This window comes from Phoxinus phoxinus (genome assembly GCF_949152265.1).
Source record: "Phoxinus phoxinus genome assembly, chromosome: 5".
NCBI classification, from domain to species: Eukaryota; Metazoa; Chordata; class Actinopteri; order Cypriniformes; family Leuciscidae; genus Phoxinus; species Phoxinus phoxinus.
The window spans coordinates 35,168,979-35,193,751 of record NC_136880.1 but is presented as its reverse complement, the minus strand read 5'-3'; the positions used below and the strand labels follow the sequence as shown (position 1 = coordinate 35,193,751).

General features: G+C 36.9%; 1 protein-coding gene across 2 annotated transcripts in view; it reads left to right on the top strand.

Moving 5' to 3' along the window:
* The first annotated feature begins 432 nt into the window (after positions 1–432).
* The window catches only part of dip2cb (disco-interacting protein 2 homolog Cb), a 37,408-nt gene continuing 13,067 nt past the window's right edge, over positions 433–24,773 (top strand). Inside the window, exons 1-20 of one of the 2 annotated variants that reach the window (XM_079613649.1) lie at positions 433–794; positions 12,342–12,413; positions 12,495–12,599; positions 13,895–14,020; positions 14,109–14,288; positions 14,724–14,858; positions 15,456–15,593; positions 15,820–15,939; positions 16,368–16,565; positions 16,664–16,755; positions 17,922–18,032; positions 18,181–18,304; positions 18,427–18,536; positions 20,851–20,953; positions 21,134–21,198; positions 21,305–21,398; positions 21,607–21,726; positions 21,861–21,975; positions 23,648–23,787; positions 23,968–24,104. In XM_079613649.1, coding sequence (XP_079469775.1) covers positions 716–794; positions 12,342–12,413; positions 12,495–12,599; positions 13,895–14,020; positions 14,109–14,288; positions 14,724–14,858; positions 15,456–15,593; positions 15,820–15,939; positions 16,368–16,565; positions 16,664–16,755; positions 17,922–18,032; positions 18,181–18,304; positions 18,427–18,536; positions 20,851–20,953; positions 21,134–21,198; positions 21,305–21,398; positions 21,607–21,726; positions 21,861–21,975; positions 23,648–23,787; positions 23,968–24,104 — 2,364 coding nt within the window. In that variant the 5' untranslated portion in view covers positions 433–715. The remainder of the gene's footprint in view (positions 795–12,341; positions 12,414–12,494; positions 12,600–13,894; positions 14,021–14,108; positions 14,289–14,723; positions 14,859–15,455; positions 15,594–15,819; positions 15,940–16,367; positions 16,566–16,663; positions 16,756–17,921; positions 18,033–18,180; positions 18,305–18,426; positions 18,537–20,850; positions 20,954–21,133; positions 21,199–21,304; positions 21,399–21,606; positions 21,727–21,860; positions 21,976–23,647; positions 23,788–23,967; positions 24,105–24,773) is intronic. The other variant, XM_079613650.1, reaches the window with a different exon arrangement.

Sequence of the window (24,773 nt, the reverse complement as noted above, 5' to 3'; positions counted from 1 at the left end):
AACATAAAAGTTAATTTATGTCCTTTAAAAACTAGTAAAGTAAAACAACAATTTTTAACTTTGAAACATTAACTATTAAAACATTTAGCATTACGTAAATAAACCGAGTAGCCCTATTTCCTCTCTTTAGATATAGCCTATTAAAGTAAAGATTTCAGTTCTGTACCTATAAAATTGAGTGAGTGAAAATGGGGCTGAATGGTGATTTGTTTCTCTTTCTTAATACACTCATGTCTCATAAAATGGATGAGAATTGAAATTCAATGAGATGTGAATTACTTGAAAATTACTCATATTGAGGCATATCACCCGGGGCGTGTTTAATGGCACCGTAGGTAGTTAAATCTTCACACAGACTCCGCTTTCCGTTACTGTCGGTGCGCGCGCGCACTGTCGCTCTCTTCTGCGTTTGAACGAGCACCGAGGTCACGTGAGCGCGACGGCAGCAGTGGGCACAGTGGCACCGCAGTGGAAACACGGGCAGCTTCGCTGCTGCTGTGCACCACTTACAATCCGGAATCGAAAAGAAGCCGAGCGTAACCGAAAACCGGAAAAAACCCCGACCGGTGATGACGGGTCTCCAGTAACACTTCTCCTCGCTGTCCATCCGCCCTCACACTCATGCGGTCTATTTTTGCACCGTGAAATACACGTTTGACACCGTGTGCTCGTGAGACACAGAGAGGCGCGGAGGCTCGGATGTGTTGGAGTCGCAATGGCAGACCGTGATTCGTTACCGCTGCCGTTGGAGGTGCGCGCGCGGCTCGCGGAGCTCGAGCTGGAGCTATCAGAGGGTGAGTAGCTGCTGCCCGTTTGCCCGGTCAGAGAGGGAGAAAGTGAACGACAGAAGGGGAGATGAACGGGTCAGCGAGCTCGATGCATGTATCAGATTTAAGTGAGCGCGTGTTTACATTTGCAGAATCTGACAGAGCGGTTCCGGTGACCTTGGATGAGGACAGAAATGCATATTATAAGACATTATATGACGTTTTTAATACGTTGCTATTTGGGTGTATGAAGGAAGATGTGTCTTTTGGAATTTAAAGTCTCTCTCTCTCTCTCTCTCTCTCTCTCTCTCTCTCTCTCTCTCTCTCTCTCTCTCTCTCTCTCTCTCTCTCTCTCTCTCTCTCTCTCTCTCATATATTCTGTTTCCATTCTCCATTCCAGTGAACTGTTCATAACACGGGCACCGCCTTTGTGAATATATAGGGCACGTAAATCGGTTATAAGTGAAGCTGGTGTTTTTAAAGCATTGGGATATTCATCTATCCCGTTTGTTGTGTATTTTGCACGTAATGCGCTTGCTCTCTCTCTCTCTCTCTCTCTCTCTCTCTCTCTCTCTCTCTCTCTCTCTCTCTCTCACATACACACACACACACACACACACACACACATGAGATACATACTTTAATTTAAGCTATCAAAGGAATAAGTATTCAAAATTCATGATAGTCATAAAAACAACATTTTCATGGGGACAGTTTTTCTGACCACCATGGATTTTGATCAGCCTTAATTGACAAGGGTTTTCAAATGTAAAAATATAAGGATCCCCTTGTGAGGGAATGCTTTGTAAACAAATGTAGACTGAACCTATATTGAAGCTATTTCTTAATGTATAAATTGATGTTTATGCTTTGTGTGGAAAAAAATATGAAGTTTTAAAAAGATAGCTTGTTTTCAAAATATTCACTTTTATTTTTCACTACATTAAAGCAAAATTATTGAAATATCTGTAAAAAAAAAAGAAAGAAAAAAGATTGTATTAAGTTAACTGTATGTGATTTTAAAACAATAGTAGAATTGCATCGAGTGAGTCCATCTGGGATTACAGAATAATATTGATTTTATTTAGTTAATAGAAGTTAACTGATAACTATCTATTATGTCGTTGTTTTTTAAAGCATCCTCACTTTGCAGCACTTTACACAGTGCCTAAAACTTTTCAGGTATTTTTTTTTTTTTCAATTGTCTTGGAGACATTGCCACAGTTCTTATAGACATCTATATGTCTAATCTATAAATCTGTTTAGTTTTTTCTATTTCTTCATGTAATCCCAGACAGCTCACTGTATCATTACAATTACGGTAATGGCATAATGAATGTTTGGAAATGTAAACTTGACAGCAAAAGAAAATATATAAATAACTGGTTTAATACCATTTTTGGGTGAAAATACTAACATGCCTAAGACTTTTTCACAATGTATATATATATGTATATTATATAAACACAAACTTTTATATTAGATGAAAAGGAATTCCTTAGAAAAAAAGGAAAAACTGCCTGTATAATAATTATACGATAAATGGGAAAATTGTTAAAAAATAGTTTTAGATGAATGTAGCATGTTTAATGTAGCATGTCACACCATTGCTGTAATGAGTGGGGACTTAATCCCGTTCATTTAGAAAGTGGTGCCGCATGGCCAGTTAGTGCAGAAGGGAGTCTGTGTTTTGTGGTTTATGTTTCATGTAGATTGCATCATTTCTAACAGAGAGACCCAGAGAAGGATGATTCCCCTTATTAGGCCACATCTGCTGCCGTCCCTGTGCGCATGAGACAGCGTTCTGTTATTTTGTGTACTTCAATCAGATATTAAATAATCCATCATTATGTTTATTCGAACACAAACAGTTCAGAGGTTCAGAATTTTCCCATTGACTCCTGACCCGGTCAGATGAAGTGGGCCAGGAAACTTAAGGGGGAGATGTTTCCCAAAATGCATTATGTTTTGAAGCTTTTTATTGTATACTTCAGACTGCAGTTTTTCATAGTGCATATATTCAACGTTAAATATGTTTGAATAAATTAGCATGGGTGACATGTGCATTCATAAGCTTGTTGTATATTATAATATCCTATTTGTGTGTATGGATGGGGGCATCTGTTGTCACTGTTCTGTTGCTTTGGCTTCTGGCCTAGTTTCCACGCATGCTCTCATCTGATTGGCTTTCTTGCCACAGGCAATCGTTTCATTGGTTCACGGTCTCTCATGCTGTGTTCAGATTGGCTCTGCGGACAAAGGCTTATGGGGGCAGAAGAGTCATTCTGGAGGATTAGGGTCTTCATTTGATCAGAGTAACATATACTTACACTAATGCACTCGTGCAGAATATAATCTTGTATTTATGTGGTCTGATTTTGATAACTGACAAGTGTCTGTCGTAGTTTTATCAAACCGATAATATGACTACTTTGTAAAGAGAAATGTAGCTTTTTCTGTTTCTGGATTATTTTGTTTCTAACAAAATAATCTGGTTGTGTATATTCTAGTCATTCCTTTGGGGAGCAGCATTAGAATTACAGCAAACAGGACTGTGTGTAAATATGGGTGTGTGTTAGAATGACACTTTTTACTTGTGTGTACAGGTGTCAGTACGGTATATAGTATACATGAGGTTACTGGCACAATTATCATTATTTACAAATGGGAATCTGCAGGGCGTCCTGGTGTTGCAACAAAACTCATTGTACAAGCAATAAAAATACATTGTGCACCGATTGCAATTTTCTTGGCAGATTCCGATTTCCTTTGTTTTTTTTTTTTTTAAGTGTGACCTGCCAATTTCGATTTTCTTTCTAATAACTATAATTGCCAGCATATACAAACAAAAATCTACTTTTCTTCAATGCTAAATTTTATTTTCATAAAAACAATAACTCAGGTAAAAATAGTAATAAAGTAAGAACAAATAGACAAATTGCAATCAACAGCACGAATAAATGCATAAAGAGAGCTATGAAATGAACATGGCTTTAAGTTTTTCAGGTGGGTTTTACAGTAGGCTAGTATTCAGGTGTGCTATACTACAGAAATTAAAGTAATCAAATGTAAAATAACACTGGATAGTCTTTATTGTAAAAAAATAAGGGCAGATTAATGTTTACAATTAAAGTTACAAAAGTTATTCAGTCAAGAGCAGAGTGATTTTGTTTTTTTATTAACATGACAGACCGCAGCAGGAATATTAGACTGCTGTCACTTTAAGAGTTTATGCACGGATCCAATATACTGTTACACAACATGCGTTATCTTTCTCAACTATTTAACATTCCCGAAACGGACTGCGTTTAACAGAATACTTGTCAAGATGGTAATTTTGACATAATTTGGTGTGTATTTGACCGTTTAAGTGCAGTAAGCCACTCATTTAGGTACTTGTGAGTCACAAGCTGTTTGAGAATCGGCTTGTGCGTATATAGATGTGGTGCGTGCGCTTTTGGTGTGAGCGTGAAATTTGTAACATTATGCGCAATAAAAGCACTCTTTAACCGGAGCGAATGAGATGAGTGAGTGAGTGAGTGAGAGGACAGAGAGTTGGAAAGACGTAAGACTGAGCGGCCTGTCACCTGTCCAGTCTGAGTATGGAAAATCAGCTGATTTTGTTCCTTGGCTGGTTGATCAGTGCATGTCTAGAAAATGTACATTATAGACAGCATTTCAACACTTTAAATTCAACTATATACAATGGATCAGTTGTTGGTGATTAGTGTTTCGTTTTTAGGTCAGATGTTGTGGAGTTATTGTACATTAATGATAAATGCTCACCCAAAAATGAAAATGGTCATCTCTTTCACGTCTCGAATGAAAACACAAATGAAAATGTTAAATGTTTCTTTTCATACGCCCGTTTCTCACACAAAGCTATAGTATGGCTTCAGAAGACTTAGAATATAGTGCACAAGTAGGCTAATATTGACTACTTTTATTAGGGATGCACTGATACAGAACTTTTGGCTGATTTTTTTATTTGAAAGCCGATAACTGATATATTGGCCGATAAATTGAAATCCCAATTTTTAGAGAGCCTGATGATTACAAAAACAAACATCTCACCACCATTAAAAGGCATGTCCCAAGTTGGGAGACTCCCAACTCCCAACCACACAATTATAATGTTCTAATTATAATTTTATGTAGCCTATATGACAGACTTGCATGTTGCACTTATTTGTATTTTCCTTTTCTTGAAGTGGTTCCAATCATATTTAAAGCAATTCAAAACCATCATGGTGAACAGTGCGCATCTGAAGTGTCTCAGCTGAAGGAAATAATCCATTATTTTTCGACTTGGATATATTGGCCACATTTTCTCATCGGGTCGATAACGATAACATCAAAAATTAACATGTATCGGCCTATACCGATATGGTAGCCGATATATCGTGCATCCCTAACTTTTATTATGCTTTTAATAGTGCTTTTTTGTAATTTTTGGAGCTTGAGAGCCAGTCACATTTATTGTATGGAAAAGAGCAGCATGATCATTCTTCAAAGCCTTTTTGTTCCACGGAAGATATTCGTACAGGTTTGGAGTTACATAGGGATAAATAAATTATGAAATAATTTTCATTTTTGAGTGAACCAACCCTTTAAATGTGAAGTGTAATTTTTTGATTTTTCATTAATACTTTCTCAGTTGAATGTGCAGAAACCTTAAGTAAACCATTTGTGGGTTTACTTGCTGAAGAGTGTAAACTCAACGGTTCTCTCAAAACATTACTCCTCGTCTGAGTGGCCTGATTTAGCAGCATTAGCTCAACCAATGGCACGAGTTTGGGGGAGGACTACCCGTTTGACCGAACAATGGATGGTAGGGAAACCGGTTTGAAAGCAATTATTATTTTTCAATTACAGTTGGTCATTTTTAGGCTTAAGGGTTAGTTTCTGTGCTACCCATGTTGTTCTAGTAAACATGACAGTTTGAACTAGGCCCAATGGAAGGTCATCCTGAGCAGGTAGGTCATATTCTCAGAACATTGTTAGAGGCCCAGAGATTATGCAGTTCACCTAGTTTATAGTGATTTTTCATCACCCCAAGAGAAATCGTTCCAGACCTGTATGACTTTACTTTGTAATAACAATGACTGCAAAATGGGGCTTTCAAGAGGGAGGCAAAACCACTTAAAAGTATCACAAAAAGCATATTCCTATCTTCTGAAGCTGTATGGTACTACAGTAAATGATGAAGGACTTAAATTCAAGTAATTTACTGACATCTTACCCTCCAGTGGGCTGTTAACTGTTGCGACTGGAATTAATCACTGAGAAAGAACTGTCAGTGAACTTGACTACTCGAGAAGAAAATCATGATTTAATCAAAATGAATAATTTAGTGTTATTTTGTGAACTGGACAGATCTGATTATAAAAAATAAATAAGAATCAGACATTGTTATTTCTCTCATGAATGTACCAGCAAAAGCAATAGTGGAGATTCAAGATTTTCAATGAATAATAATAATTATTTCTGTCTGTTCCTCACACAAAACCACCGTATGGCTTTAAAAAACTTGCAATATAGTGCATGAGTTGAATGGGTCACTTTTATTGTCATTTTGAAGCTTAACAGCCCTAGTCCCATTCACCTTCCTTATATTTAAAAGAAGAGCCAGGATAAATACAGGAAAAATACAGGTTTGGAACACGATGGTGAGTAACTGAACTATCAGTAAGCCCTTCGCCCTTACCTTTCCTGCTTTCATAATCAACTGTCTACTTGTACCACAAACAAAGTCATTCTGTGTTGCAGCCCAAGGCAGTTTGAAGCCTAAAACTAGATTTTGTAGCTCAACCTGTCTTTGTTTGGATCTGTTGTATAATGCTTTAATGTTTTCCTGGTGTAGTGTTTTGTTTTGAATATGTTTTTTGCTGCCTGATTCAGTAATTACAGTATCTACCTACTAGCCATTTTTGGTAAGAAAATCCCATGAATTTGAATGTTGAATGTTGTAGTGTACTGTGCGCAGACTCTGTGAATGTTGAGGTGCCGGCAAACAGGGTGTGTTGTACTGTAGTTTCTATGGCCGGTATAGCAGATGGACTGGTCAGTGTTAAGCAGGTCTGTTTGGCTGAGAGAAGCTGCTTTTCATTCATCTTTAGAAGAGATGCGAGTCTTGTCCAGGTCAGGGATTCACAAACTTTTTATTTTTTTTTGTCAGCCAAACCCCTTTGGTCTAAAATATTTAGGTCATTTACAGCACATTGATTCATGTAAATGGTTCTCTGATGTCGGTTAATGGTCACACCACTTGAAGTTATACAAAAAAAAAATAGTTAAATTGTTTAGCAAGTGTTTTATTTTGAAATCATGTATTTAAGTTTTACATTTTTATGACTTTTTATCAACTCAAGTTTGGGAAACCCTGGTTGGGAAACGTTCTTGAACATTCAAGTCTACATTCACTAAGTTAATAAAAATGTAGAAATGGCACAAATTAACATGTTTTACAGTTCTTTCCAAAAATATTTTTTGTTGTATGTAAATGAGCTCTATGAGTGTCCGTTTGTAATGTTTATTAAGTGAACAACTAGATGCATAACCTTTAATACTTGATATGTGTGTGTGTTTATTGGGGGGTTGTCATGGGAAGTTACTCTTTCCACAACTGCAGCTGTCCAAAAGCCTGTCATGATGCTATTTTTATTCATTTTCTCTCTCTCTCTCTCTCTCTCTCTCTCTCTCTCTCTCTCTCTCTCTCTCTCTCTCTCTCTCTCTATACACACACACACACACACATGCACACACGCGTACAGCTTACTGCCTCAAAGAGATCAGCCATTTCTCTTTGATTATTGCTATTATTAATGGGAGTTTTATAAAAGTTGATGTAATCATTAATGTTGTTGTTTTAGAAGGAATTTTATACTCTGTCTCTCTAAAGGATTTTGTTCTCCCCTAATTTCCATGCTTTTGCATTCATTTAGAGCTTCAGGCGATGTCAGAGCAGTGTGTGTGTGTGTGTGTTTGTGTAAGACGTGACCTACATACAGTTTTATCATTCTGTTTATGACGTTGGCATTAGTTTGGGTGGTTAAGCTCTCACCTGCTAGTCTTACATCTTTAAACAAGAAACCTGCAGAAGCAGAACATCAGCCAGATACCGAAGTTCAGAGGTGTCATCTTCTGAACGACAGAAATATCATGCAATTTCATGAATTAAGGAAGTCCTCAAATGTAATGGATTTGGGGTTCATTTTGGTTTGAAATAATTAAAATAATAATAAATGTAATAGTGTTTATCACAATGATATGATTTAAGTCTACTTAACGGTCGTCATGCATCATTTCACATGATTACTGATCTTTTTTTAGAGCTGAAACAAGCGATTATGGCAAATCATCATTTTCAGTTACATTATTAATACAGATTAATAAATTTGTTAAAAACCCCAGACACAATATCTAGAGTTTCCCTGAACCTACATCAGGAAGCAATCTGTACACTTTTTATTATCAATAATCTGAGGAGTTGAAGGTCCAGATGATTGTCACACCTTCAGTTAAAGTTTGAATGACTATAAATTACGATAAAACTGATTTTATCATGCCATTCATGATTCATTTCTTGATCACTGCTGCAAGCCGAACTCTCCGACGGGACACAGCAGTTCAGAAACTTTGACTGTATACCAGATTTTACAAGCTGAGGACCTTCTTTCTTCCCAAACAACCCAGATGTTGAATATAACCTGGATTTAGCAAGATGCTGGCAGCATTCCTTAGGGCCAAATGAAAATCCAAGTCAAGTGTGATGTTTGTGCATGCTCCAGCTCTCGGTGTTCATGGGGGTTCTGGAGAGAAGTGATATCTGATTGATTTGTAAATGAATAGTATTATTTAGTAGTAGTTTATATACTAGTAATAGTTTGAGTCTATAGAGCTTTAGAAGCTCAGATTTGCCAAGATTATAAAGTCTTAAGTTAAATTGAAAGTCTCTTATGCTCACCATGGCTGTATTTATTTGACCTAAAAAAAAAAGTAAAAAAAAAAAAAAGGTAATATTGTGAAATATTATTATTTAAAAGTAACTATTTTCTATTTAAATATATTTTAAAATTTAATTTATTCCTGTGATGGCACAGGGGAATTTTCAGCATCATTACTCCAGTCTTCAGTGTCACATGATCCTTCAGAGATCATTCTGCTTATTTGAGGCGCTTAAGAAATATTATTTATTATTATCAATGTTGAAAATAGTTGTGCTATTTAATGTTTGTGGAAACCATAATAAAGTAAGTGTATGGGTTGATGAACAGAAAGTTCAAAGTTGTTTAAAATCTAAATCTTTGGTAACATTATACATGTCCTTACTGTCACATTTGATCAATTTAATGCAGAAACCATAGTTGCTGATGTTTACCAATTGGTTAGAATGCCAATTGATTATTGACCATTTATATAATAATTTATCTAGACATTTTATTTATATTTAGCTATTTACTCTTATTGTACTCGTTCATTCAGATACAAATGTCGCTCAGGGTCTCGCGTTAGCCGTTCTTTTATCCAGATCCACAAACTTCCCAGTCTTGGTCACTAGACAGAGGTAATTGACTGAAGATGGCCGCCTCTCTAGTCAGAGGTCACTAGCACTACTACAGATATAATCCAACAAATATTTATTTCTCTAAAAGTAGCCTTGGTTTGGTCATGCCATGGTTTCCCATGTACACTTAGCTAGAGTAACATTACAAATAAACCGAGGTAAGGCTCACCCTTTAGGTTGTTCAATCAACATTCTGTTGTCCTAAATGGAAATTCCCTAGTTTTTAGCCTTTACAGTCTAAGTACACTTGAACCAGTGCCAAGTGTTAGCCGGATCTCTAAAATCGCAGTCGTTGTGCTCTATGCTCCACTCAAATCTGGACTTTAGTCTGTTATTATAACCTGACACAGATTTGTGAACATAATCTACTAGAGTTAATAATTTCAGAGTAAGTCATAATCAATTCAAATGTAACAATGTATTATTAGTCAGGTAAATGCATCATGCCAATTACATAATCAATTCAAAGATAATCAATACAAAACATCAAATGCTGAGAAATAAAGAGTAAAAAATACAAACCTGACATCAGAAAATACTGGAGGACATTCAGTATTACGGGCTGATCCGGCTACAGAATCACACTTGAGCCTTTTGCAGCATTTCTTTAAATACCCAGCCCAAGACAAACACCCTCCAAATGCAGACGAGCTAACAATGGGAATACTTTTGAAAACAAGCCTATAGTCAGCCATTTTCTCTTTATTTTTCCTCAAGGAGTTTAGACGAGTCTTTATTTGCCCAGTTTTAGTGATTCCAAAGGCTCATCTTGCATGGACCTTTTACTGCTCTAATCTTTGACATGTGGTGCATTTCAGAAGACCCACTTTTTGCGCAACAGTGTTTTAAAGAGAGCCGTATGCAGGCTGCTTTGAGCTCTGTTTAACAAGGTGTTTTCTCTCACAGATCTGGCTAAATTCGCACAGCTTTCTCTGAGCCCAAGCATGTAAATCCCACGAGGTCAACTGTTTCTGAGAAACCTTGCATCAACAATCCTCCCACAATCATTTGCTCAGATCACATGCCATTACGTGGCAATTCTAATGATCCGATAACCCGAAAGTAACTAAAGCGTCGCGATGATATATGCATGCTTTCTAAATGGAATTAAAAGCCTCATGTTTGGTTTGCTTTGACAAGCAGCCGTATCTAATAGAGTGGCCACGGAGCTTGTGTTCAGTTGTGCGTATGTATGCGCAGGCACTCATGAGACTGCATATGTTATCTTGGATTTGATTTGATTATGCGTGTGTGTGTTTGCTCAGGTTTTAGTATATGCATATGTTATCGTTGTGCACGTATATTATGTAAAGCTCAGTGCAGATTGACCTAATAACCCAGTTTATGGTGTGACGTTTTCTGGTTTTCCCCTCCAGGTCTGTGTACAATCAAACCTTCTCATTAAATTAAATGCAGAGATGTATTTAAAGTTCAGATTTTCTCTCTCACTCTCGCGCTCCCTCTGAATCTCATGAGAACAGGGCCTCCATGTCTTCATTTCCTGCGGGTCTCTGGGGGGGCTACCACACCTATGTTGCCATGGATATCATTTGTGATATTATTTTGGGATGCAGGCACGCAGGGTGTTTACACTTGTGTTTGTTTACTTGTATCCATCATCAGCCACACTAACTCAGTCAACACAGAGTCATTAGGGAAAAGACTCAAGAGTTTCAAATATTAATTTGAGAAGCATTTCGCTTCTATCAGTAACTCTGTGTTCCGCTGTGTATTCTGTGTTGATTTTCTGAGATTACATTATAATGTAATGTTATACAGCTGCATTGCACACAGAGGTCTATAGGGGTATTAAGTTACACTTCATGACTTGCCTTTTGAATAATCATATTACTATCAGACTTTTCATGTACACTTGGTCACATAAATGCATCTCTTAGGGTTGCATGATTTTATTTGGAGAAAAAAGCCAATTGTTGTTGTGATTTAAAATACAATAAGACTATATTAGTATTATAATAATAATAATAACAAAAGTGATATAACAAGAAAACGTTTTTTAAATTTGTATTATTACTAAATAAAACCTATTAAAATATTAAATTGTAATATTTCACATAAAATGTTTTTATTTATTGTATTTAATTTTATAAAATTGTATTTAATTTATGTATTTATAATAATAATAATAATAATAATAATAATTGTATTTTACAGTACAACTGAAAAATTGCAATATTTATATTTATGGCTATCTTAATATCTTCATGTTCAAACCTTAAAGGACAAGTTTGGTATTTTACACTTAAAGCCCTGTTTTCAGATCGTTTCTGATGAATCCTTCCTAATCCTTCCTAAAACGCATTAAACTTTCGTTTACAAAGACGTGAAACTCACCGAGTGGTCAGGGGTGTTCACTGATATGCTCACACAAAAATTGTTGCAAAAGATGCTTTCAACAGGCTTTATCATAGTTTTTGTAATACCGTACCTCACAGCACATCCAATACAAGTCAACCAGAGTCAAGCAGAAACTGCTACCAGAGAAACCGAAAATTCTCGGGATAGCAGCATGTGTCCAAATTTCAATCTTAACCGTTCTATTTCATCAGAAACGATCTGAAAACAGGGCTGTAAGTGTAAAATACCGAACTTGTCCTTTAACCATCAAGCCGTGGCTTATAATCACACTATGCCATGTTGTAGCTCTATTTCGATTAATCACGAAGCCTTCTTAAATATTCCTCTGCTATTTTGAAATATGACAGAAATAACTTCTGTGATGATGACACCAATTAGTGCAAGACAGTGACATTTTCTGTTGAATGCCGCCCTCTCAAGCCCATTTGTTGACTGAGGTTCGCTGATGCTCCATCCATGTTGTGTCTAAAATTAACTTCTGAAGTGATTGATTGGCTCTCCATCTTAAATTCATCTTGGGGGGCATTTTTATCCGCATTCTAGGTCCACGAGGAACTGCAGTGCCTGATGAAAAGCTTCAGTGATGGCAATTTAGTTTGGTTAATGGTTACCTCTTTTTTTTTTTTCAGGTGACATCACACAGAAGGGCTACGAGAAGAAAAGATCCAAACTTTTACAAGTTTACCTACCTCAAACACCAGGTAACACACATACCTTACTTTACACCGCAGCCTAGTGTTTATTGTGTTTTGGCTACAGTTGTCCCTCTGTGTTTACTGTAGGGGCAGAACGCCGCATCCTTGTCACACCATCTTCATCGTCTTCCTCATCCTCCCGTTACCAGCGGCGACGGTCCACTGGCTCAAGGGATGAACGTTACCGCTCAGGTGAGCTAGAAGACACAGATTTACACACACACAATCTGATTTCCAGGAGACATAATGCTAACTCTTGAGGCAAAATTGCCACCAAAATGAATTAAAAGATCCTAAATTAGTTATTTTTTTAAATGTTAATAACATATAATATAGTTAAGCAATATCATACGAGCAAGAGATTGTTTTTTTATGAATAGAAGCGCAATTGAAAATTATATTGATTTTAAACATCTGTTCAATAAGCAAGGTTATTTTTAAGTGACTTATATTTTAGACACAATGCTGTCAATATTGTCATTCATCAATGAATGAATCCACATTTTTTTAACAAATTGGTCTAATGAAAGATTCAGTTATTCTCTCATAAAGATAGTGACTTGCTCTGTTCCTGAATGAACCAGTTGATTGAACAAATACCAGCGGTTTTAGTTTCATATTTAAAAGTTAATTTAATTTGTATATTTCTATATTAAACATGTATATTTAATATTATTAATCTCATAACATTTTAAGCAATTTAACATTTGCTTATGCAGTTGTAATTGCAATTTCCTAATTTTAATCAAATTAAATTAGAATCATATTTAATTTATTGATTAAATGTAAGCATTTGACATAAAAGGTGATGCATACATTCAATGAGGTTTGACAAATAGTCCTTTATAATGATATATATTGTCCTATAAAAATATTTTTTAATATAGAAAAATAGTCCTATTTAAATTGTCCTTTATAAAGGTATAAATTACCCTGAAAGTCAATTTAAGGGAACAATATTGCCCCTTAATGGAAACATTAATTTCTGTTACTGAAGTACGTGTATTTTTATTATACAAACTGTATGTTAAAAAAATATTATGTTTATTTTATATATTTTAAAACAAAACCTTATAAACAATCAAAATCTAAATAAAATTCCCAAAATAAATATGAATGAATAATGAATACCTTTCAAGACTTTTTTTTTTTTTTTTTTAATAAATACATTTTAGAAGGTTGTCATGTATCTTCAGCATTGCAGAACATGTGGTTGGGTTTAGATGTAATCTGTGCCAGTGACATTATTTCCTATATGAATAAACCACTGAATAAATAATCTCCCTAAATAAATCTCAGAACGGGCTAGAAAAAGAGCAACTCTACTGAACTTTATTCCACACACACATACATAAACATAAGAAGCTTTTCAGCATGATGCGCTGTAAATGTACGTATCTCTCTCTCTCTCTCTCTCTCTCTCTCTCTCTCTCTCTCTCTCTCTCTCTCTCTCTCTCTCTCTCTCTCTCTCGCTCTCTCTCTCTCAGATGTTCACTCAGAAGCTGTTCAGGCTGCGCTGGAGCAACACAGTGAGAGAAAGATGGCTGTGCTGTTGCCATCCAAGCGGCGGTCGCTCATCGGTCAAACCTCCATGGACACATACACACCTCCAGGTGTGTGGATGTGCATGTGTTTGTGTGTGTGAGAGCCGGCGGTAAGTAAGTATGTGTGAGACTGTTCTCTCTCTGTGTGTCTCTGCAGACTCGTCCTCTGGCTCTGACGCTGAGGGGTCTCTGGGGAGGGCGGGGGGTGTCAGCGTGGACTCCTGGATCAGCAGAGCTCTCCATGGCTCACCTTCAACATCATCGTCATCGTCGTCGCACAGCAACAGCTCTACCAATGCTGCCCGACTCGCAGAGACCAACATGCACTCATACGGCCGTAAGAATGCATGCATATATACTCACATGGCATTAAATAAACACAGATACTGAGAATATTTAATATGATAAATTGAAAAAAAAAACTCCAATTTTGCTTTCACCAATATCTGGCACAGATTGAATATTGTTGCATGCATATAGACAGGAAAAACAAGCCAACCAGCTCCTCATGCTCAACTCAATTCATATAAAATAAATAAATAAATATTTTTTTGTTGGATTTGATCTGGGTCTCTTTTAAACTTCATTCACTTATCAAGATCATCTCACTACCGCCAGTTGGCTTCTCATGCACAACTAAGTTCAACCAATCAAATATTTGCGCTCAACTCAATTTAGCCAATCTGTTCAATTTGACCAACCAATTTCAGCCAATCAGCAATAGAATCCTATAATTTAGCCTTCTGTTCTCTCCTTCAATGTCTCCCCTCAGTTGGCCCGATGTCTCATCTGTCTCTGAAAAGGCGGGGCTTAAGAGAAATGGGTGTTTCTGCTGAGAATGGAATAGTTGGCAGGCACTCCAATGACTACCAATCAGATCGCCCATGGTCGTCTCTGGATTCTGAGGGTCAGTATTTCATGATTCTTTTTGGCCAAAGACTCGTCTGGCATATAAGGGATAGTTCACACATAATTAAATGCTGACATTATTTACTCACTCAGGTTGTTCCAAAACTGTATGACATACTTTCTTCTGTGGACTATAAAATAGTTTGAGAAATGTCTCAAGGCCGTTGGCTCCAATGTTGTTTGGTTGGTTCCCAATGTTTTTCAGAATATCTTCATTTATGTTCTACAGAAGAGTAAAGTCATACAGATTTGGAACAACATGAGGGTAAGTAAATGATGACAGCATTTTCATTTTTGTGTGAACTATCCCTTTAAGATGACAGCACACAAGGGTTCAATTTGGTGTGTGTGCATTTACATTTGGGTCCACTTGTGTATTTTATCAACATATTATATATCAATGTCAATAATGGCCTTTGATTCTAGTTAAAAGCTTTTCCTCCACAGCACTGTTTGATATGTATACACCTTTGTTTTATCTGCATGCACTTTTGCATTTCACTGATAATAGACCATCACATTTATTGGGGTAAATGGTTTGTTATGCTGTATTTTACTGTGCTGATGAGTTAACCTGTTTGTTTGTGTACTGCAGACAGTCTGTCGGCCCCTCCTGACATCACCAGCTACATGGCAGACCCCGCCCCCATTTTTTTTCAACGCCCACTGGTCGCCATGATAACCAGGCCCCCGCCCAAATATGGCAATGCTGAGCTGATGGAGACAGGAGATGGTGAGTGTATGTGTGTGTGTCCAAGGGTCTGTTTTTTAAATGTGTATTTATTCTGAACTGATCAAGTTTGGTATCTTTTTGTATTTGTCAACTTTATTCTGTGTGCATGGAGTCAAACTAATTTTAAATGACAAAACAAATATTATGTGTTCAACATGTGTTTTCTCATTCTCATCATTGTGAGAATTTGTATTTGTAGTGTAATTGCAAATATGCATAAATGTAGGTGTGCCTGTCAGTAGCCGTGTGTCGGCAAAGATCCAGCAGCTGGTAAATACACTGAAGCGACCCAGGCGAAGACCCCTGAGAGAATTCTTTGTGGAGGACTTTGAAGAACTTCTTGAAGGTTAAAATGTTTCCACTATCTTTGTGCCTAATTGTTTGAATTTAAAGATGAATATAACTGTAAATGTAATTATTATGATTATAAATATAGATGTTTGAATACCCACCCTGGACCAGTTCACAGAAACGCTTCTTACACTTCCATAGTTACATAGGTCAAAGGTCTTGAAATTCATTACTCTCAGATTAAACGCTCCACACCCTGCACAGAACGAGTTCATTTGATCTAGCTATTTTTGCTGAGATCCAGGTGAAGTGCTTAAAGGGAAAGTTCACAGTAAAATTAAAATCCTGTCACCATTTACTCACACTTGTGTTGTCTTGATGTCATGATGATCTCATTATGGAAGACGAATTTTTAAGGTAAACATGGGTCTCATCTTCATGCAAATGCTTTGCTAACCTTATCTGAACATTTGGCATGTGCAGTGCAGCAGCCTGATCCCTCTCTGCCACGCCCAGAGGGGGCGGAGTCAACTCCCTTACAAGGAGAAGATCTCGTCGGACTCAAGAACTGCCCCTCCTCCCTGGAAGCGGCCCTTCTGCGCTGGGGAGCCATTGCACCCAAAGCCCCCTGTTTGACCACTACACACAGCAATGCCAAACAACCATACACGCTTACATATGGTACACTACACACACATATGTATTCATAGGCATTCATTTGGTTTAATTCTGTTTGGTTGTGGATGCATGTTTATATCTCTTTGTTTATATGTTCGTAGGTAAGCTCTGGTCCAGAAGTTTGAAGTTGGCCTATACCCTGCTGCACAAACTGGGAACCAAACAAGAACCAATCATCCACACTGGAGACAGGGTAAGTGAGTGGTTAGTTTGTATTTATGCTTTGTCTTATACACTCACCGGCCACTTTATTATGTATACCTTGCTAGTACCGGCTTGGACCCCATTTTGTCTTCAGAACTGCCTTAATTCTTTGTGGCATTGATTCAACAAGGTGCTGAAAACATTCCTCAGAGATTTTGGTCCATATTGACATGATAGCATCACACAGTTGCTGCAGATTTGTCGGCTGCACATCCATGATGAGAATCTCCCGTTCCACCACATCCCAAACATGCTCTATTGGATTGAAAAGTGACAGTGACTTTTTAAAGACATTTTAAAAAGTTATAAATAGGGCTGTTAAACGATTAATCGCGATTAATCGCATCCAAAATAAAAGTTTGTGTTTACATAATAAATGTGTGTGTACTGTGTATAATTATTTTATATATATAAATACACACATGCTTGTATATATTGAAGAAATATATCCATGTATACTGTATATAGATTTATATATAATTTATATTATATATAAATATTTTATATATAATTTAAAAAAAAACTTAAATATATACATGCACGTGTGTGTATTTATATATACAAAATAATATAAATATAGATACAGAATAATATAAATACACACACACATTTATTATGTGAACACAAACTTTTATTTTGGATGCGATTAATCGTTTCACAGCCCTAGTTATAAAATATATCTCTCTAGGAAATGCTGTTATTTTAGATTTTCTATTCATTAGAGAATCCTGAAAAAAATATCCCACACATTTTTTCCACAAAAATATTAGGCATTACAACTTCTTTTTCAACATTGATAATAATAAGAAATGTTTCTTGAGCACCAAATCATCATGTTGGAATGATTTCTGAAGGATCATGTGCCACTTAAGACTGGAGTAATGAAAAACGACAGAGAAAAAAATAACATTTAAAAAAATGAAATTTTATTTGTTTCTGTCAAATAAATGCTGCCTTGGTGAGCATAAGAAACTTCAAGTTTTTATAACATAAAAATAACATAAAAATAAAAAAATGTACTGACCCCAAACTTTTGAACAGTAGTGTATAATCTTAACATGTAACATTTTAAAGATAGTATTCAGATATAGACATTAATACAGACATGTATTCAAGAACCGGTGAAAAATGAAGACTGTGTGTGTGTTACTGTAGGTAGCTTTGGTTTACCCCAACAATGACCCAGCAGCATTCATGGTGGCGTTTTATGGCTGTCTCTTGGCTGAAGTTGTTCCTGTCCCAATTGAAGTACCACTTACAAAGAAGGTAATTTTTACTGCAAAAAAATGTCCAGCAATAATACAGGTTAGGCCTAGCAGGACTGCACATATTCAGAAGATTTAATAATGAGTCATAATTAACCAAAATAACACCAAAATAACTTTTTGTGTCCTCCTGCTCTCTTCCCTCAAAGGATGCTGGTAGTCAACAAATTGGTTTCCTGTTGGGTAGCTGTGGGGTTGCCGTGGCGTTGACCAGCGATGCATGTCATAAAGGTCTTCCCAAGAGTGCTAGTGGTGATGTCATGCAGTTCAAAGGTCAGAGACATCATTTTATTTGTTAGAACCTCCTGCACACAATTCTTCATAGAGGAACATTATGTATTATAGATATATGTGTTTTTATCCTTACCAGTTTTTGTGTGTGTGTGTGTGTTCAGGCTGGCCAAAGTTGCTCTGGGTGCTGACTGACACAAAACATTTATCTAAACCCCCACGAGAGTGGTTTCCTCTCATAAAAGACGCTAACAATGACACAGCGTACATAGAGGTAACATACCATGTGATTTTGATTTAATATCATGTTTTATTTATGGCCATATTTCTGAATTTTCTATTCATCAAAGAATCCTGAAAAAAAGTATCACAAACATTTTTTTCCCAAAAAATATTCAGCAGCACAACTTTTTTCAACTTTGATAATAATAAGAAATTTTACTTGAGCACCAAATCAGCATATTAGAATGATTTTTAAAGGATCGTGTGACACTGCATGCATTTACATAGACCATAATAATCAACAACTACAACAAAGACAACTTACAACTAACCCCATTACAAAACCAGTCACAAGTCGCACGGGTATATTTGTGGCAATAGCCAACAATACATTGTATGGGTCAAAATTATTGATTTTCCTTTTATACCAAAAATCATTAGGATATTAAGTAAAGATCATGTTCCATGAAGATGTTTAGTAAATTTCCTACCGCAAATATATAAAACATTTATTTTTGTGAGTGAATGCAGCAAAATCGCAAACATAAATGGACAACTTTAAAGGCTTTTTTTACCCTCAGATTCCAGATTTTAAAATAGTTGTATCTCGACCAAATATTGTCATATCCTAACAAACCATACATCAACGGAAAGCTTATTTATTCAGCTTTCATGTGATATATAAATATCAGTCCCATCCCAACCCATGTGACTGGTTTTGTGGTCCAGGGTCACATATGTAACCAAGTCAATCGGTATGAATTGTCCAAATCCGATAAAAAATTTAATTGGATTGTAAGGGGTGGATTAAAGGGTCATGAAACCCCCCTCTTTCTACTCCAGTCTAGCTCACAATCTTTTTGAAAAATGCAACTTAAATGGGCGTGGTTGGCTTTGATAAGAAGGGAGGGGAGTGGGTGTGGTGTGGCACGGCAGGGGAGAGGGGAGGGAGGGCGGGGGGAGGGGGGGTGTAACTTATGTATAAATGCATAAGCCTATATTTGAAAATAATAAATTTTCCGCTTTAAAAAAAAACGTTCCGTACATAGCCTGGATCTATGCGCCCCCTGAACCCCATAATAAAGATGGACAGTGACCATTTTGCCAAACAAAACGGTCAGGGTTACATTTCAGACAGACACACACACGCATGCACGCACACACACACACACACACACACACACACACACACACACACACACACCTCTGCTCTGAGGGATAGAAAACTCATCGGACTGGTACCGCATCACTCGCAAGACGCAACCTGCATTGGTGAACAAGGCCGAAGTCCTCCATTCTCCAGTTCACGAAGCTCTCTCGATAAAAATGCTTGCTACACACACATAGTTTAGATGTGTATGTGGTTGATGGCCAACCAACCACCCGGAGCCAGAGTCTAGCCCTGGCAGCATCGCAGAGAAAGATATGTAACTCACTGGAATTTTTGCACCACGAAAACAAACACTTGCGTCCCGTGATTGCCTCTCTCATCTATTACGCGATATCACAGTTTGACATGTCTGTCATTGGAAAGATCCACGTGGTGTCATGAATAATTAAGAGACAGTGTCTTCTCATCGGATATGAAATCGGTGTCTCATAATTATTAATGAGACTGAGTTGAGTCATCAAAGGACTACAAGTGCTGTGACGTGGACACGATGAAGATTTTAAACCCGGAAGACGAAAATAGCGGAAAAAAGCTCAGATTTAACCATTTCCCCCCTACTATTAAATCTAACAGATGCTAATATTGTCCATGGTGTTCAACACACATACCTCTGTTAAAATCTCTGAAAATTTGGTTCAGGGTTTCATGACCCTTTAAACCTTTTCTAATCTGATCGAGAGAGCATTTAAACTTGATCGGATTGAAAAGCAAAACTGGAAAGTACTGCACTTGTGCAATGACGTAGAAATGGCGTAATGACGTATAACGCGAGGAACAAGCTGTTGGTGTTGTTGAATGAAGGGTCGTGTCATTCTAAAAATTCTCCTTCCACTCTTCGTCTCATCACTATTCCTTGTTTTGGACTCTCATCCACAGACGCCTTGTTTTGAAATGGGTGTTTTAACCGCATTATTAATATAAGTTGCAAGGCACAACGGTTCATGTGCTCGGCGTCTCCTAATTTAGACCCGAAATCTTTAAAACAAAGAAAAAATGCAATTTAGGAGAAAAGTATGCGCAAACAGTGGGAAACTCTGTATATACGTGCAGTGTGCGCATGTCAAAAAATTATTTCTGATTTGAAGCTTGTGACATAAACACACACATGATTTGGCGTGATTTGTAGTTCATTGGCAATGCAATGATCTCATTGCATTTATAATGAGAGTGGCTGTGTTTTGTGGTTGATTGACAGTATAAGACCTGTAAGGATGGGAGTGTGTTGGGAATAACTGTGACAAGGATGGCAATGCTCAAACACTGCCAAACACTTACGCATACCTGCGGATACAGCGAGGGTAAGATACACACAGCTACATGTACAAAACACAATTACACACACTTAGAAGCACACAAATATCACACAATTCTAATTATTAAAGGGACATCAGCAGAAATATTTCATCATTTACTCAGCCTCATGTTGTTCCAAACCTGTATGAGTTTATTTCTAAGTGGTTTGTGTTGGTGTGTTTCAGCTGAGACTGTGGTGAATGTGTTGGACTTTAAGAAAGGCATCGGCCTTTGGCACAGTGTTCAAGCGGTAATATCACTGATTGCATGTTGTCATTTAGCAGATGATTTTTGTATCCTACACTACACTTTTTTTTTTTCTGAAAAAGTGATTTCTCTACCTTTTCTCTCTGTAGAGTGTGTTGAATATGTTACATGTGGTCAGTGTTCCATATGCACTTATGAAGGTGAATCCTCTGTCCTGGATCCAGAAAGTCTGTCAGTACAAAGGTACATGCACGCACACACACACACAGTACTCATTCATCAGATGTGCTGACTTTTGGTCTCTGCTTTTTGGAGAGTTTTCCCATCTCCTACATGTTTAAAGATCATGTACAGTATCAAAAGCGAGGTCTGCTATATAACACAAATGCACACATAGTGTCACACATAATCATTCTTAATCAATAATTAGTTTCCTTCCATGTGTGTGCAGCTAAGGTGGCATGTGTAAAGAGTAGAGATCTTCACTGGGCTCTAATGTCCCACAAAGAGCAGTCTGACACCAACATGAGCTCACTGAGAATGCTGCTGATCGCTGATGGATCAAACCCCTGTGAGTGTGTTAACAATGAATCAAACCCACTTGAGTGTGTTAGTGCTGAATCAGAGCCTGTGAGTGTGTTACTTTGTGAATCAAGCCTTTACGTTAAGTGTATACAGTAATTCTCTCTTTCTTTCTTTTCCCAGGGTCCATATCCTCCTGTGATGCATTCCTAAACGTGTTCCAGAACATGGGCTTGAGGTCAGAGGTCATATGCCCGTGTGCTGGCTCCCCCGAGGCCCTAACTGTAGCTCTGAGGAGGTATAAATATAGTACTCACACTCTCTTTGTCCTGGAGGCACACGTGCAAACGTCATTCTTGTGCTCAGGAATCTGTTTTCAGTTTAAACACATTAAAATGGGAGGTTTTGTCTTTTGTGGTCACTCATTACAAACAACATAACCAGGCCTACGCACATTCATGCACACAGACGCATAGAACTATTAAGAAATACATCTGACTACATTTGCCCTACATTTGATTAAGAACCGAGCAGTTTTCACTTCACTCAAATACATTTAATTGTGTTTGTGTGTGGTCTAAGTTTAAATACTGTTATCTTACATGCAGACGGATATTACTCTCACGTAGCCAGACTTTTCAATATCGCCATAAAGTCTGGTTCACATTACTAAGAATTGCCTGAATAAACAAAAAAGGTCCGCCTGACCGACGTGTAAAGTTATCAGCCACTCTTCACTTTTATGTGTGCCATTTAGACGCTGGTAAACCTGAAATCGGATACTACCCAAAGTGCAAAATGGAATATACAAAATGTGATCCCGGATATCTTAAATCTCTCTAACAGAACTGTTGAATGTCCCTTGAAGCGTTTATTAAGGCCTGTTCACACCAAGAACGATAATATAGTTATTATATAGTTATTATATATAATATAGTTAGTGTCCAGTCCGACGCACAATATCGTTCTGTTTATTCTAAGTTACGGGTTATGTCGTCTCTCCATTTATGTCATTTGCCACTTTAAATGCTCAAGCTTTTTAAAGCATTATGGATTAGCTGTCATTGTTTTTATCCTTCATTAACTGGAAAAAAATCGTTCTGAAAGTGATTCCAACGATATCGTTCTTTGTGTCGTTAACGTTATAGTTGTGGTGTGGACTGTGCTATTCTTTTTTAGAACTATATCTTTATTGTTATAGTTATGGTCCTTGGTCTGACTGTGTACGGCCCTTTATAGTGATGTGGAAATTTGTCCGTAGTAAAGACCTGCACACCCTGACTGTGTGCCACGATGCATTTTGGTTTATTTAAAGTTGTCAAAAAAAAGGACAGTGAAGATATGTCATTTTAAGCTCATCTGTCATTTTAGGAATTTTTTTGCGTTGTAGTCTACCGGTCAAAAGTTTGGGGTTAGTACCATTTAAAAAGAAAGAAAGAAATTAATACTTTTATTTAGCAAGGATGCATTACATTGATTGTAAGCACATTTTTTATGTTGTTTGTTTACTTTCTATTCATCAAAAAATCTTTTTTTTTTTTATTATGGTTTCTACAAAAATATTAAGCAGCACAACAGTTTTCAACTTTGATAACAGTAATAAATGTTTTTTCATCACAAAATCAGCATATCAGAATGATTTCTGAAGGATCAAGTGACAACTATGTTATAGTTGAAATAGTTGAATGCCATGTGTTACACATTTTTTTGGTGATGCATTCAATGAGATTTTCGTGGGTGCAGATGAATCAAGAATCTGGTGCTAAAACTAAACAATGGTAATACTTGCACAAACCTTTCTTTAAGACAGCTTGTAGAGCTTTTGTAGCTCCAGGAAGCCAAACCACACAATTCCATATTGTTTATGAAATCTGGAAAATATTGTGTCTATGGTAACATAATACTCAAGTAGTGAAACATATGGACATGTTTATTCTTTCATTTGTTTGTATGCATGTGTTTTCTGTCAGGCCTCAGGAGGGCAGCTCTAAGCCAGCAGGCCGAGGGGTCCTGAGTATGACGAATCTGAGTCACGGGGTCATTCGAGTGGACACAGGAGAGAAGCTGTCAGTCCTCACCCTACAGGATGTGGGCACAGCCATGTCAGGAGGTACAGAGATTACGAGAACATGAACGAATGAACATCCCCAAAAATCATTTAGATTCAGTTCCAACATCAACCTCATAAACCAGCCTAGAGCAGTTCAGCGCTGTTTTCCTCATGTGACCACAGACCTCATCAAACGACTTTATGGTTCTTGTAAAACTGACTTTTCTCCGTCTCTCTCAGCGTTGGTGTGCGTTGTTAAACTGGAGGGCGTTCCTCAGCTGTGTAAAACCGATGAGATTGGAGAGATCTGCGTGTCGTCTGTTGCCACAGGAACGTCATATTATGGGCTTACAGGAATGAGCAAGAACACATTTGAGGTGTGAGAATACACTATATTTCACTATGTTAATATATAAATATCATTGGGGGCAGAGCATTCATTTTATTAGAAATGAAGAAGAAATTAATTATTTTATTCCGCAAGGATGCATTCATTTGATCAAAGTGACAGTAAAGACATTTATCATGTTTACAAGAGATTTCTATTTCAAATAAATGCTATTCTTTTGCTATTAAAATAATCCTGAAACAATATATCATGGTATCCACAAAAATATTAAGCAGCACAACTGTTTTTTTTAAACATTGATAGTAATAAGAAATGTTTCTTGAGCAGCAAATCAGCATTTTAGAGTGATATCTGAAGGATCATGTGACACTAAAGACACGAGTAATGCTAAAAATTCAGCTTCACGGGAATAAATTACATTTTAAAATATTTTCAAATAGAAAAAAGTTATTTTTAAGAGTAATCAATCACAATACTTTTTACTGTATTGAATATATACTGTATTTAGATGCTACTTTCAAAAACATTTGAAAAAATCTTGTCGAACAGTAGTGTAAAACATCTTTATCTTATGTGGTAGAGTTAAACTTTGCAGGATCTGTAGCTAGTTTTACACGGTCTCTACATGAATGAATTTGCCAGACTTTTTTATCCTAAAAGCAAATGGCATTCAAATATCCAAATTCAAATAGCATTC